This window comes from Schistocerca gregaria, chromosome 1 (genome assembly GCF_023897955.1).
Source record: "Schistocerca gregaria isolate iqSchGreg1 chromosome 1, iqSchGreg1.2, whole genome shotgun sequence".
NCBI lineage: Eukaryota > Metazoa > Arthropoda > Insecta > Orthoptera > Acrididae > Schistocerca > Schistocerca gregaria.
Window position 1 is genome coordinate 917,640,683 of NC_064920.1, and position 13,129 is coordinate 917,653,811.

At 37.4% G+C, this 13,129-nt stretch overlaps 1 protein-coding gene across 1 annotated transcript in view; it reads right to left on the reverse strand.

The window, feature by feature from the left end:
* Positions 1–967: 967 nt before the first annotated feature.
* The window catches only part of LOC126275159 (DNA-directed RNA polymerase I subunit RPA1), a 251,192-nt gene continuing 239,030 nt past the window's right edge, over positions 968–13,129 (reverse strand). The window contains exons 31-32 of the mRNA XM_049977174.1: positions 2,786–2,978; positions 968–1,288 (exon numbers count right to left, since the gene is read on the reverse strand). Of these exons, the coding sequence (XP_049833131.1) occupies positions 1,167–1,288; positions 2,786–2,978 (315 nt within the window). The 3' untranslated portion in view covers positions 968–1,166. The remainder of the gene's footprint in view (positions 1,289–2,785; positions 2,979–13,129) is intronic.

Sequence of the window (13,129 nt, forward strand, 5' to 3'; positions counted from 1 at the left end):
ATGCTGCAGATGGTGAGCTCCACCTTAATCTCGGAAGCAAGACTGGATGACTTTACAATTTCTGCTAGTCACCCAAAACCAGACAGAATCTGCTCTGATCCAAAGCGACACAAGTCACTGGTACTGGCATGAGCCACTACCTGCAGTTGGCTGCACCCTGTACTCTTTATGGCATCTGGAAGCACGGTTTCCACATCCAGAATTACTCCCCCCAGAACGCACACAGAGTGCGCTCTGGCTTCCTTCCCCTTCTTGGCAGCCATGTTCCTAAGGGGCCCCATTACGCACCTAACATTGGAGCTCCCAACTACCAGCAAACCCATCCTCAGTGAATGCGCAGACCTCGCGGGACGAGAAGGTTGCTGTGGGACAGGGTGGATGACTGCAACCGACTCCGAGACATCGTCAGCCACAGATAACACCCGAAATCTGCTATTCAAACGAACCGGGGAGGCCCTACAATCGGCCCCTGAGAAAGGTTTTCACTGCCTGCCAGACTTTGGACTGATCTTCCACTCGACCACGGGTGAGGGGGTCAACCTCAGTGCAGGCAGTATCCTGGGCGGCCACAGCAGTGGACCAATTGGAGGACATGTGGGACGTGCCCAATGTCCCTCGCATCCCCATGTTTGATCCTCCACAGTGACGCCCATTAGTGGGAGCCTCAAGCTGTGTGACAGAAACCAAAGCAGCCAGGAGCTGTGAGCGAAGGATCGCCAACTCCGGTTTGAAGGTCGTAAAAATATGTACTCATCTTATTAGTAGCAGGAACTAGCGGTGCTGCTCTCCCTGATGGTCTAACCGACACTGAGCTGTTCTAACCAAACAAACAAAAGCCTGTACGATACGAGGGCCATATACAATGGTGGTACTGTACACTACACTGTTATTCAAATAAAAGGTTGTGCCTAGTAAGCACTCAAACACACAAGAAATTATGGTCTAACACATGAAGTTCACCAAACGATTATTCAAATACAAAAACATATTTATTTACAGAAGTAATATGTACAGTGTGTTCAGTTTGTACAAAAACAGCAACTGCATACAGTATTTTCATGGGATTTGCTGCTTGAATACACAGAAGATAAAATCACACTCTGTACACTGTGTCAAATTGGTGGAAATCACAGCTACTTGATAAGTGATAACATATCAACAAAAATTCACAAAGTAAAATCTTCAGGAATGTCCAATTTGTGTAGTAAGGAGAAGGCACCAGTGCCAGATCGACACGGACGACCAACCATGATGCGGGATGATGGAGACTCCAGTTCATCTCGTTTACCTGTATGTAACCAATGCACTTGTTAATTTACAATTAATTTTATGAAATCCGAAGTTAAATAAACTGAACCTCTAGCAGTAATTATTAATGAACAAATACTAAAACTCAATAAAATTAAACCAAAAGGAAAATAATCAGCAGCAAAGTAATATCTAATTATATTCAAATCAGCAATGGATAACACAAATCACAAAATCAAAACTCGACATAAAAGGAAATTCTCAAGCCACCATTCACATTTCCTGCGACCTATTAGAAATGTAAACAGTTTTGATGTAAAATAATTTCCATATACAGAGAGAGAGAGAGAGAGAGAGAGAGAGAGAGAGAGAGAGAGAGAGAGAGAGTGAGTGAGTGAGTGAGTGAGTGAATGTTTGGTTCTTGTGCAATAAGTAATTGGAAGTGTTTCCGGACTTTATATACACCCTGTATTTCCAGTACTGGTTTTCCACAACTGGCCATAACTGTGACAAATTTAATGTTCACCATTTCTTGTGTACACGAAACAGAGAGGTACAAGGATCTAATGAAACAAGTTTTTTTCGTTACAATCTGTTCCAGTATTATTATAAACAAAAGTGAGTGTTAAAACACTGAGTGAAAAAAGGGCTCTATTAAAAGTGGATTCTAGAGATTTCTTTAATTTGACTGACATGTCTTTTCTCTATTTTTAGTACTATTTCTCAGTATATATATCTGTGTATATCTCAGTATATATATATATATATATATATATATATATATATATATATATATATATATATATATATATGTGTGTGTGTGTGTGTGTGTGTGTGTGTGTGTGTGTGTGTGTGTTACAGTCTAACTTCTGCACCATTTCAGTGAAGTTGGGTGCTCATTGTAAATGAGTATTGTAGTTCTCTCATATATTTATTACCTTATAAATAGAAAGAACATATTTTCTTAAATTTTAAATTCAGTTCATTAATGCGATCTTAGTAAATGAGTGTTGTTGCAGAATGATCCTTTCATACAGTGTTCCTTAAGAAAGTAAATACATAAATAAAAAGACGATCATTCCACTTGGTACCTGTGGAAGGTACATTAGCTTATTTATTTTAGCTGAAAATATTTGTCATGTGTTATTGTTTTTCTGACATGTTCTACATCTGGAGGATCACCTCACTGCGGATCAACTGGAAACCAAATAAATCTAATCTAATCTCCGAACTTTTTCGAAACACAAATTTGCTAAAGCAGTATCTCTCTCCCACTCCTAACTTAACAAACACTGGTTGTTTCAGCAAGGCACAGTATTTCCAGTGGTGTGTGTGTGTGTTTGTGTGTGTGTGTGTGTGTGTGTGTGTGTGTGTGTGTGTGCATACCTAAATTCAATCTAGCCAAAGCTACACAAAAGATTTCATCTTACCCCAAATTTAGTTGTTATTTAAAAGTACGTATCCATCATTCTTTTTAATTTTAAGTCAGAGACATTGAATAACACAAATTATTATGCTCTCTTAAAACTCTACATACCTTGCAAGGCAGCATGTCTGATGAAGTTTAATGATGACTCAAAAGACATCTGCTGTAGCGGTGAACAACTATCTTCCATTCCTCTGCGACTAAGTGGTTTAAATGTTCCATCAAATGTCATATAATCAGCAACCAAAAGAAGGTGCCGACTGTCTACATCAATACCATACATTTTAAAAACATCCTTTACTTCCTGTACAAAAAAGAAGAAACAATAATTTAGATCACATAACCATGACTATTTACTTCACAAACAGCCACAGTATGACATGACGTAAACATTTTCAGTACAACGCATCTTGTAGCACTCAAATACTGAACACAGTCATTTTTAAATATTTAACACCAAAAGGTATCTCACCCACGACACATGAATACCCACACTTTATTCACCCATTGATTGAGAATGAGAGCAGTTAGTGATTTGCAACAAAACCTTACCCAGAATTTCAAATCTTTATGAAACTTTTTCTTGTTAACAACCCCATAAAATGATGAAAGACAAAAAGGGAAAAAATCACAATTTTCACTGTTCACACAGTAAAACTGACACATGAAGCATGATGTTCCAATTTATTAATTTTTATTCATGACATTCTGCAGACAGTATTCACATATACCACTGAACATACCAACAAAATTATATTGTTTTATGACACATAGTTCAGGAGATATGTCGTCATAAACACTGGCATGCGTGAAAAACTGCCTCGTCATGTATGACATTCGAGTTTATTACTTCTTTGTAACAAACTCTATTTGCAACACATTTCACAACCACATGTCATTGAATGTACCTACGAAAATAAATACCACTGTACGACATATACGACGATGTTCTGAAAGTTACGTTTGAATGATGAACACATTAGTCCCACAAACCCATTCATGCTGGATAATGGCATAAAATTTCACTGGTGACCACACTGTCAGTACGTCCATCTGTTATCGTGATTGGGCACACTAGTCTGGTGTTTCTCTCTCATCTTTGGCACTCTGCACACATGTCATTGCTCCTCTGCTGATGCCCCTTCCATCATTGAACGAGCAATGGATGTGGATTCACAAGGTGTTTGTATGTGTCACCTGGTGTAGCATCTTATCTTTCAAAAACGATGACAAAACTTATTTTCAGAACATCCCTCATAGCTCAGGAAATATGAGGTGACATACAGAGATATGTGAAAAACTGCCCTCATCATGCATGATGTTTTAATGTATTATTCTTTAATACTAATTCTGTTCACAACACTTTTCACAGACATTAGCCACATATACCACAGGATGTACATGCAGAATTGTACCACTCTATGACACATAGTTCAGGAGGTACATTATCACAAACAATGAGAGGCGTGAAAATGAATTTCTGGGTGAAATTCGTAAGTTGTAAAGGTGAAATATGTGTACAAATATGGGTGAAATATGTTACATACATGTGAAATACGTTTGACACATCCATATGCGGGCAAAGCCAAGGGTAAAATGCTCATCCTAAATACCTGGAACGATTTCAACCAAATATGGTTCACAAACTAATTACGAACTGGAAAGAAATACTGTGGGCTAAGTACCACCAACCTCCTATTAGGGTGAGGGTGATAAAATGGTGACAGAAACTGGGTGAGCAGCAGGACGGATAGAGAGGGGAATTGAGGAGACAGACAAAGCAAGGGTGGAGGAGGAGATGTACAGAAATAAGGGGAAGGATGAGACAAACACAGATGGGGGGAGGAGGGGGTGGACAGAGAGAGTGGGAGGAGGGGATGGACTAACAGAAGATTGGAATAAATATATATAACCAGGCATTTTTTAACGAATAACTGGTTCACCAAGGGCAAAACTACAGGGCACAGCTAGTCAGTGATAAACTGGTCTATGGAGTAACTACTTACTTATTTGCATTTAGGAAATGGTTGGCATGGGCAGTTCTATTTATGTCATCACACTTAAACATATCTCATATCTGCATTAAAAGATCTCTCAGTTGTAGTTACACCTTAAAATAATATGTCAATGTATGTATATATTTTATATTTTCCTTAATTGTGATACCTTCACTACCCAGCATGATGTGATCTACATGACCAGGCTTAAGATGTAGTATCAACATTCCAGAGAAAGAAGCTAAAAATGAGTATCAATGCCAAAAGTGTAGCCTACAAAGCAGAGTAACCACAAAATTTATGCTATTGTCAACGTTAGAGTGAATACACATGTACCACAGGTGGTACAGAAGAAAAGTGAATGTAAACAGCTACAAGAAGAGATAAAAGACAAAAAACAAGCAGGATGAATTCCTGAACACCAAACTACATTTAACACATTCACACATTGGAAATATGTTATCTGCACCTATAAATTCAATAAAATAATGAATGCCATTAATGAGGACATAGACAGTACAATTGACACTGCTAGAATAAGACATAATAAGAAATATAAATCTTTTATAACTACGATTACTAGTGTTGAAGATACGTCCACAAACAAATCTTGGTTGAAACTTCCCGAAAAGTTGATTAACAAATCTTGTCCTTAATAATAACGAAATGAGCCTGTTACAAAAATGACTCAAAATTAATCAGTCCCAAAACTAGAAGCTAGCAATGCAGTTTCCATGATAGGCTACACAAAAGCAGCATTTGTCATGGGAAGACTTCCTATAGTAGAGCACAACAGTCTTGCTAGCAAAATTGCCAAAGCAACAGATCCTTATACAACAGACAATATGATAAGGAAAAACAATAACCAAAAGCAGGAACTACAACACCTGTACAACATTAACAAAAACTAAAAGCCCATAATACCTTGGCATTAAAAGCAGAAAAAGGCAATAGACCACCTTGATGAAGAAAAATGAGTACATAAATAAAACACTTGAATTCTTTAAGGCAAATAACATTGCATGCTTATATAAAGACCCCACAACCAATTCCAAGAACCAATAAAAAAGAACAATAAAAAATCTGAATTTCTCTGAACACAGAAAGAACAGAATACGTTTATTATCACGAACCCAAAATGCCCCACGTTAAGAGCACAACCAAAAGTACATAAAACAAGTGTTCCAATTAGACCTATTGGAAACAGTATAAACAGTCCTGAATACTTAATTGAGAAATAGCTGAGCAAAACTGTGTGTGACAGATTGGAATGACTCCTTACCCTCTCCCTTAAAACCCACATCCTTTCACCTTTCCCTCTCCTTCTCTCTTTCCTGATGAAGCAACCGTTGGTTGCAAAAGCTTGAATTTTGTGTGTATGTTTGCGTTTGTTTGTGTGTCTATCAACCTGCCAGCACTTTCGTTTGGTAAGTCACATCATCTTTGTTTTCAGATATATTTTTCCCACGTGGAATGTTTCCCTCTATTATATTCATTACAAATACACCAGAAACACCATCAAAAACTAGGCAGACTTAACTGCAAAAATAAAAAAAATAAAAATAACAATTACAGACAACAGTAGAATCTTTTCTTTAGATGTAAGTAATCTATACACCAGTGCACCAAATGGTGAGACTGTTGACACCATAAAAGAAAACCCCTTGAAATACTGAAAAGTATCTCAAGCAGAAATATGAATTAGTAGAACTACTAACTATAATATTATCCCAAAATGATTTTAGCTTCGATGACCAAATATTTTCACAGAAAGATGGTCTTGCAGATGGGCAGCTGCTTGTCTTTCACACTGGTAAATATATTTCTTGACCAACTACAAAATAAGTTCTTTTAAGGGCAAGACCACTGGAAAAGGAAATTAATACTCTTTAAGAAGTATATATGACATCATCATTCTATGTAACGGATAATATAATGCAACTGACAATGAAATTTTGTTGTTATATTTTTTGGATCAGTAGCAGAAATTGGTAACTTCCAACAACAGTTTAACAAAATGCACAAAAACATCAATTTCACAATAGAACATTAAGTTAACAATAGCATTAACTTCCTCGACTTAAATGTCACAAAAACAAAGTCGATATATACTTTCAAAATCTTCTGCAAATCCACAACTGCAGATATCATCATTCATAATAGTTCTTGTCACCCATGTAATATTTGTAGACTTAGAGAAAGCTTTTGACAATGTCGACTGGAATACTCTTTTTCAAATTCTAAAGGTGGCAGGGGTAAAATACAGGGAGCGAAAGGCTATTTATAATTTGTACAGACACCAGATGGCAGTAATAAGAGTCGAGGGGCATGAAAGGGAAGCAGTGGTTGGGAAAGGAGTGAGACAGGGTTGTAGCCTCTCCCCGATGTTATTCAATCTGTATATTGAGCAAGCAGTAAAGGAAACAAAAGAGAAATTTGGAGTAGGTATTAAAATTCATGGAGACGAAGTAAAAACTTTGAGGTTCGCCGATGACATTGTAATTCTGTCAGAGACGGCAAAGGACTTGGAAGAGCAGTTGAACGGAATGGACAGTGTCTTGAAAGGAGGATATAAGATGAACATTAACAAAAGCAAAACGAGGATAATGGAATGTAGTCAAATTAAATCGGGTGATGCTGAGGGAATTAGATTAGGAAATGAGACACTTAAAGTAGTAATGGAGTTTTGCTATTTAGGAAGTAAAATAACTGATGATGGTCGAAGTAGAGAGGATATAAAATGTAGACTGGCAATGGCAAGGAAAGCGTTTCTGAAGAAGAGAAATTTGTTAACATCGAATATAGATTTATGTATCAGGAAGTCGTTTCTGAAAATATTTGTTTGGAGTGTAGCCATGTATGGAAGTGAAACATGGATGATAACTAGTTTGGACAAGAAGAGAATAGAAGCTTTCGAAATGTGGTGCTACAGAAGAATACTGAAGATAAGGTGGATAGATCACGTAACTAATGAGGAGGTATTGAATTGGATTGGGGAGAAGAGAAGTTTGTGGCACAACTTGACTAGAAGAAGGGATCAGTTGGTAGGACATGTTTTGAGGCATCAAGGGATCACAAATTTAGCATTGGAGGGCAGCGTGGAGGGTAAAAATCGTAGCGGGAGACCGAGAGATGAGTACACTAAGCAGATGCAGAAGGATGTAGGTTGCAGTAGGTACTGGGAGATGAAGCAGCTTGCACAGGATAGAGTAGCATGGAGAGCTGCATCAAACCAGTCTCAGGACTGAAGACAACAACAACAACAACCCATGTAGCCATCAAGAGGCACACTTTAGATCAGCAGTAGATCACATCACCCAATACTTTCTCAGCAATGCAAATATTAAATCAGAATTGAACACACTAAGAGCAGTAGCAATCAGTAATGGCTATAACCCAGAGCTAATTAACAAACCATAAAAAAAGAAATTAAATTTGTAGTACTTCCATACTGAAGACAAGTATCAGATAAAATAAATTATACACTAAAGAAAGCAAAACTAAAAAAAAGGCAACACATTAGGAGCCAACACTATTCACAAAATGGACAAAACAATGATATAAACATTCAGGCATTTACAAAAACAAATAACAAATGCAGCAAATTTATTAAAGCCTAGACTGGACAGACAATCAGAGTGTTTAAAATGAGATATATAGATCACACGAACACAAGCAAAAATAACCTTTCAACTTTGGCATAAACCTCAGAGAGAATAAACACTCCATTAAAAATACCAAGACAAATCAATTTTACACAATGTCTCCAAAGGCCAAATAATGGACATTTTGGATGAAATACAAATCTACACTCAGTTCACTAAGCACCCACAGCAAATGCTCAATGAAAAAAGCAGAACCATGCAGCAAAAAATTCATAGGAATTTTCCATTATATTTTAATCAGCATATAAAAGACACACCATTCTGCAAAGAGCACCAAATACATGACTACAAATTATTCATAGAAACTTACAGTAGCACCTTAATTAGCATATGAATTACAGCCAAGCCTATCTTATTCACTTAAAGAGTATGAGACTACAAACCACAGACTGAAAATTATAACAGTATAATTGAGTGTGGATTCCTCTAAAATATAAATCAAACAATGTTTCCTCTTAAATTCTGCTGAGAAGGCAATGAAAGTTTATTGTGCAACTATGATGTGAATGGAACCCTGTGTCTCACACTGAATGTAGTCAGTGATATTAATACAATGTATTAAGTGATATTAATACAATCATGAAGTTAACTGAATGTATCAGTGATTATGTAAGACTTTATAATAAAATTTTTTGCTTCAACATGTCAAAATTATGATAACACCTACAGTAAATAAGCCAGCATAATGTGTGCAGAGTATAATCCAATAAGAATAAATTCTCCACTCCACATCAAATATCGCTGTCACATGGCTCACATCATGCTCGATAACAATTGTACCACAATTACAAAAAATATATATTGTGCACATACACCAACATATACATATTTTAATGCAGATATGAGACACATTTGTGATGATATATAGGGGTGGTTTGATAAGTCTGGTAAAAAAGCAAGGAAAAAATTGTTAAAAAAACAAAGAACCCACCTTACTTTTCAACATAGTTTCCTTTGAGTGATATACATTTGGTCCAGCAATTCTCCTACTTTGTCATCTTGTCACAAAAATAGGTTCTGTCAAATTCCACAAAATATTTGTTGATTGCAACTATCACCTCCTCATTTGATGAAAAGTTCTTCCCAGCAAGCCGAAGTTTCAAGTTACAGAACAGGAAGAAGTTACTTGGATAAGTCTGCTGAATACAATGGATGAGGAACCAATTCAGAAACCAACTCATGCACTTTTGCCATTGTTATCACTGAGTTCCAAAAGAAATCTGTTGGAATTCAATTACTTGATAAATAGTACAATTCTCAAGGCTGTCAATTCAACTAAGTACCTGGGTGTTAAAATTACAAACTACTTCAGCTGGAAAGACCACATAGATAATATTGTGGGGAAGGTGAGCCAAAGGTTGCGTTTCATTGGCAGGACACTTGGAAGATGCAACAAGTCCACTAAAGAGAAAGCTTAAACTACACTCATTCGTCCACTGTTAGAATATTGCTGTGTGGTGTGGGATCCTTACCAGTTAGGATAGATGGAGGATATCGAAAGGGTGCAGAAAAGGTAGGTAGGTAGCAATGATCATCAAAATAAAATAAGAGAAATCAGAGCTCATACAGAAAGGTTTAGGTGTTTGTTATTCCCGCGCGCTGTTCAGGAGTGGAAGGTAGAGAGATAGTATGATTGTGGTTCAATGAGCCCTCTACCAAGCACTTAAATGTGAATTGCAGAGTAATAATGTAGATGTAGATATCTGGATGGTGCATTATCCTGGTGAAACAGCACTTTTTGCATGCCCACATTGGTCTTTTTCCAGTCAACTCTAGTTACGATTGATCAATCCAACAATGAAGGTTTCAGTTATGGTTCTGCCCTTTTCCAAGGAACCTATGAGAATCTATGAGAACTATATCTTGGGAACCTCAAAAAACACAAGTCATCACCTTACTAGCTGACAAATTGGTCATTGCCTTCTTCAATGATTCTTTCATCAGCCTTTGTCTATTAGTTTGACTGACATTCCCATGTGTGTATAGATGGAGCCAGGTTTGATCAACAGTTACAAATCAGCACAAAAAATCTTGCTCATTGTGATTAAACACTTCTAGACATTGTGTTGAAATGTTGCGCTGGATGCACTTTTGGTTGAATGTGAGCAATCTCAGCACCCACATCGCACACAGCTTCCTCATAGCCAATTCTCCATGTAGGATACTATGCACTCACTCAGCTGAGATGCCTCATGAATTTTTATTTGGTGGTCTTGCACTATCATATCATGGATTTAGTCACTGGTTTCCTCTGTGGTGACCTCAAATGGATGGCCGGAGTGCACTTTGTGTTCACTACTTGTCTGACCACGTTTAAATGCATAAATACAAAAGCAAATTACCTTCAATGATTGTGTAGAGACTGTGTGAACTTCATACAATTCTGTTTTGATTTGTGCAGCAGTCCAACCCTTCAAACAAAAATGTTTAATAACACCACAAAACTCTGCTGTCTTTATTTTCAATCACAGTCAACACACGGACCAATTCAGACGGCTGTCAACAATGAACTGTATGCTGTATATTGCTGAAAACCTTTATACAATCCTTGGTAGAATCGAGCTTACCAACCATGAAGGTGCAACAAAACTGTTTGATTCTTTCATGGAAAGTTACCACATTTATCAAACCACCCTTGTAAATACAACTGCCCACACCACCCATATTCTAAATTCAAATACGTAAGTGGTTACCATATGAGCCACTTTATCACTGATATCTTTATTATTCACTATTATAATATTTGTACTCTGTAATAGATGTCTCATAAAAATAGGCAAAACCACTAACTCATCAGCCAATAAATGAACAGCAGCTTTGGTGTTAAACATTTTGAAATGTCGTTTTCTTCTTTGACAGTGGAAAATACTCAACACAAAAGTAATGGGAACAAACCATTTTTCACTTTACAAAATTTTGCATTTAAAAAAACTCACAGAAAACAATACTGTATTTTCAATACTGGCAAATTTTAGTACAGTAATTAGAATGCCTGCTAGATTTTTTGCTCTTATAGAAATTGGGTTGTATGTATAAAACAGAGAATGTACTTCACACTTGCAATTTCTGAGAACATTCTAACAATGGAAAATCCAGGATGGAAAGTAATAGTATTATGAAAAGGATAGCTGCTACTCAACATATAGCAAGGATTTGAGCTTTCGGCCAACACACACACACACACACACACACACACACACACACACACACACACACACAACCACAGTCTCTGGCAGTTCTGCGTGTGTGTGTGTGTGTGTGTGTGTGTGTGTGTGTGTGTGTGTGTGTCCTACTTTTGACAATTGCTTTGTTGACCGAAAGCTCGTTTTCTGATAGTCTTTTTGTAAGGTTGGCAAGAATAAATAATGTCAGAGAATGTACGTCCTCTGAGAATGTTCTCAACATGAGTAAAATGGTGGGGAAAGGTGCTCAACACAAAGAACATCCTCATATTTCACTTGGATAAAACAAGAGACATTTCTCACAAGCAGAAGACATACACAGTGTTTTGAAGTGAACTCTTCAGCATTCTTCAGACTAAATTATGTTTTATTGTGGTGGAGTGTTACTGAGCAATTTAGTCAAAATGACAGAATTTATGGTGCTTGAAAGACAACAAAAGACACCCGTATCTCGGAAAAAAAAAAAAAAAAAAAAAACAGAAGAGAAAAACTGTAGAACGTTATACAAGTTTAAAAATGAGAACATTATTTGGCTGACAAATCACTCCCTCCCTGATAATCATGAAAGAGCAGGGGGAAGTCTTCCAAAAGAACTGAACATGAAAACGTTTTTGCAGTATTCAGTGGACCAAGGTTTTGAAACTGGTGTAGGAGAAGACTTCGGTGTAAACCATGCAGCAGTGTCATTGACACTCTTGTATGTTCATAAAAATGTTACCAAAAAATCACCACTGTGGATCCAATTTCCTAGAAACACAGGCGAAGTCGAAACATTAAAGGTGAGATGTCAATGTGGCAATCAAGATATCAACTTCTATGTGTTGTGGGGGCTTCTACTGCATGTACATATCAATAATAAAATCCTCAAATACATGGAGCCTAATATACAAGGGTTGGAACTTAAATTGCGGCAACTATTTATTCACAACTGATACATATTTGCACCTGTTACTGGCCTTCAAAGTAGTCACCAGCGTTATAAAGAAACCGTCGCCAGCGATGTAGAAGGCGAGTATACTGTTACCAGAGCATGTTCTGCTGATGGTGCGAATGGAGCGGTCTACTGCCTGTCGAATCTCTGGAACAGGTCTGATGTGAATGCCACAAAGTGGTTCTTTCATCTTCGGAATAAAATCAAAGTCACTAGGACTTAAGTCCGGGGAATATGGTGGATGGTACAGTACTTCCCAAACCCACTGACCAAACAGAGCAGACACAGCTTGCTCTGTATGCACCCACGCATTGTCGTGCAAAATGATGCGAAGGTTGCACAGAAAGCGTCGCTGCGTGTTTCACAAAGCTGATCGCAGGTGATGCTCCAAAAACAAACAGCAATACAGTCTGCCATGGAGGAACAAAATGCATTAGGGTAACACCATCACAGTCATACATGAGAATCACCGTAACTTTAGACCGCTCCATTCGCACCATCAACAGAACAGGCTCTGCTAAGGGCATACTACGCCTTCCACATCACTGGCTACAGGTTCCACACAGAGCTGGTGACTACTTTGAAGGACAGTAACAGGTGCAAACATGTAACTCTTTTGTATCGGTTGTGAATAAATACTTGCCACTATTTAAGTTCCAACCCTAGTATTAAACTAAAGG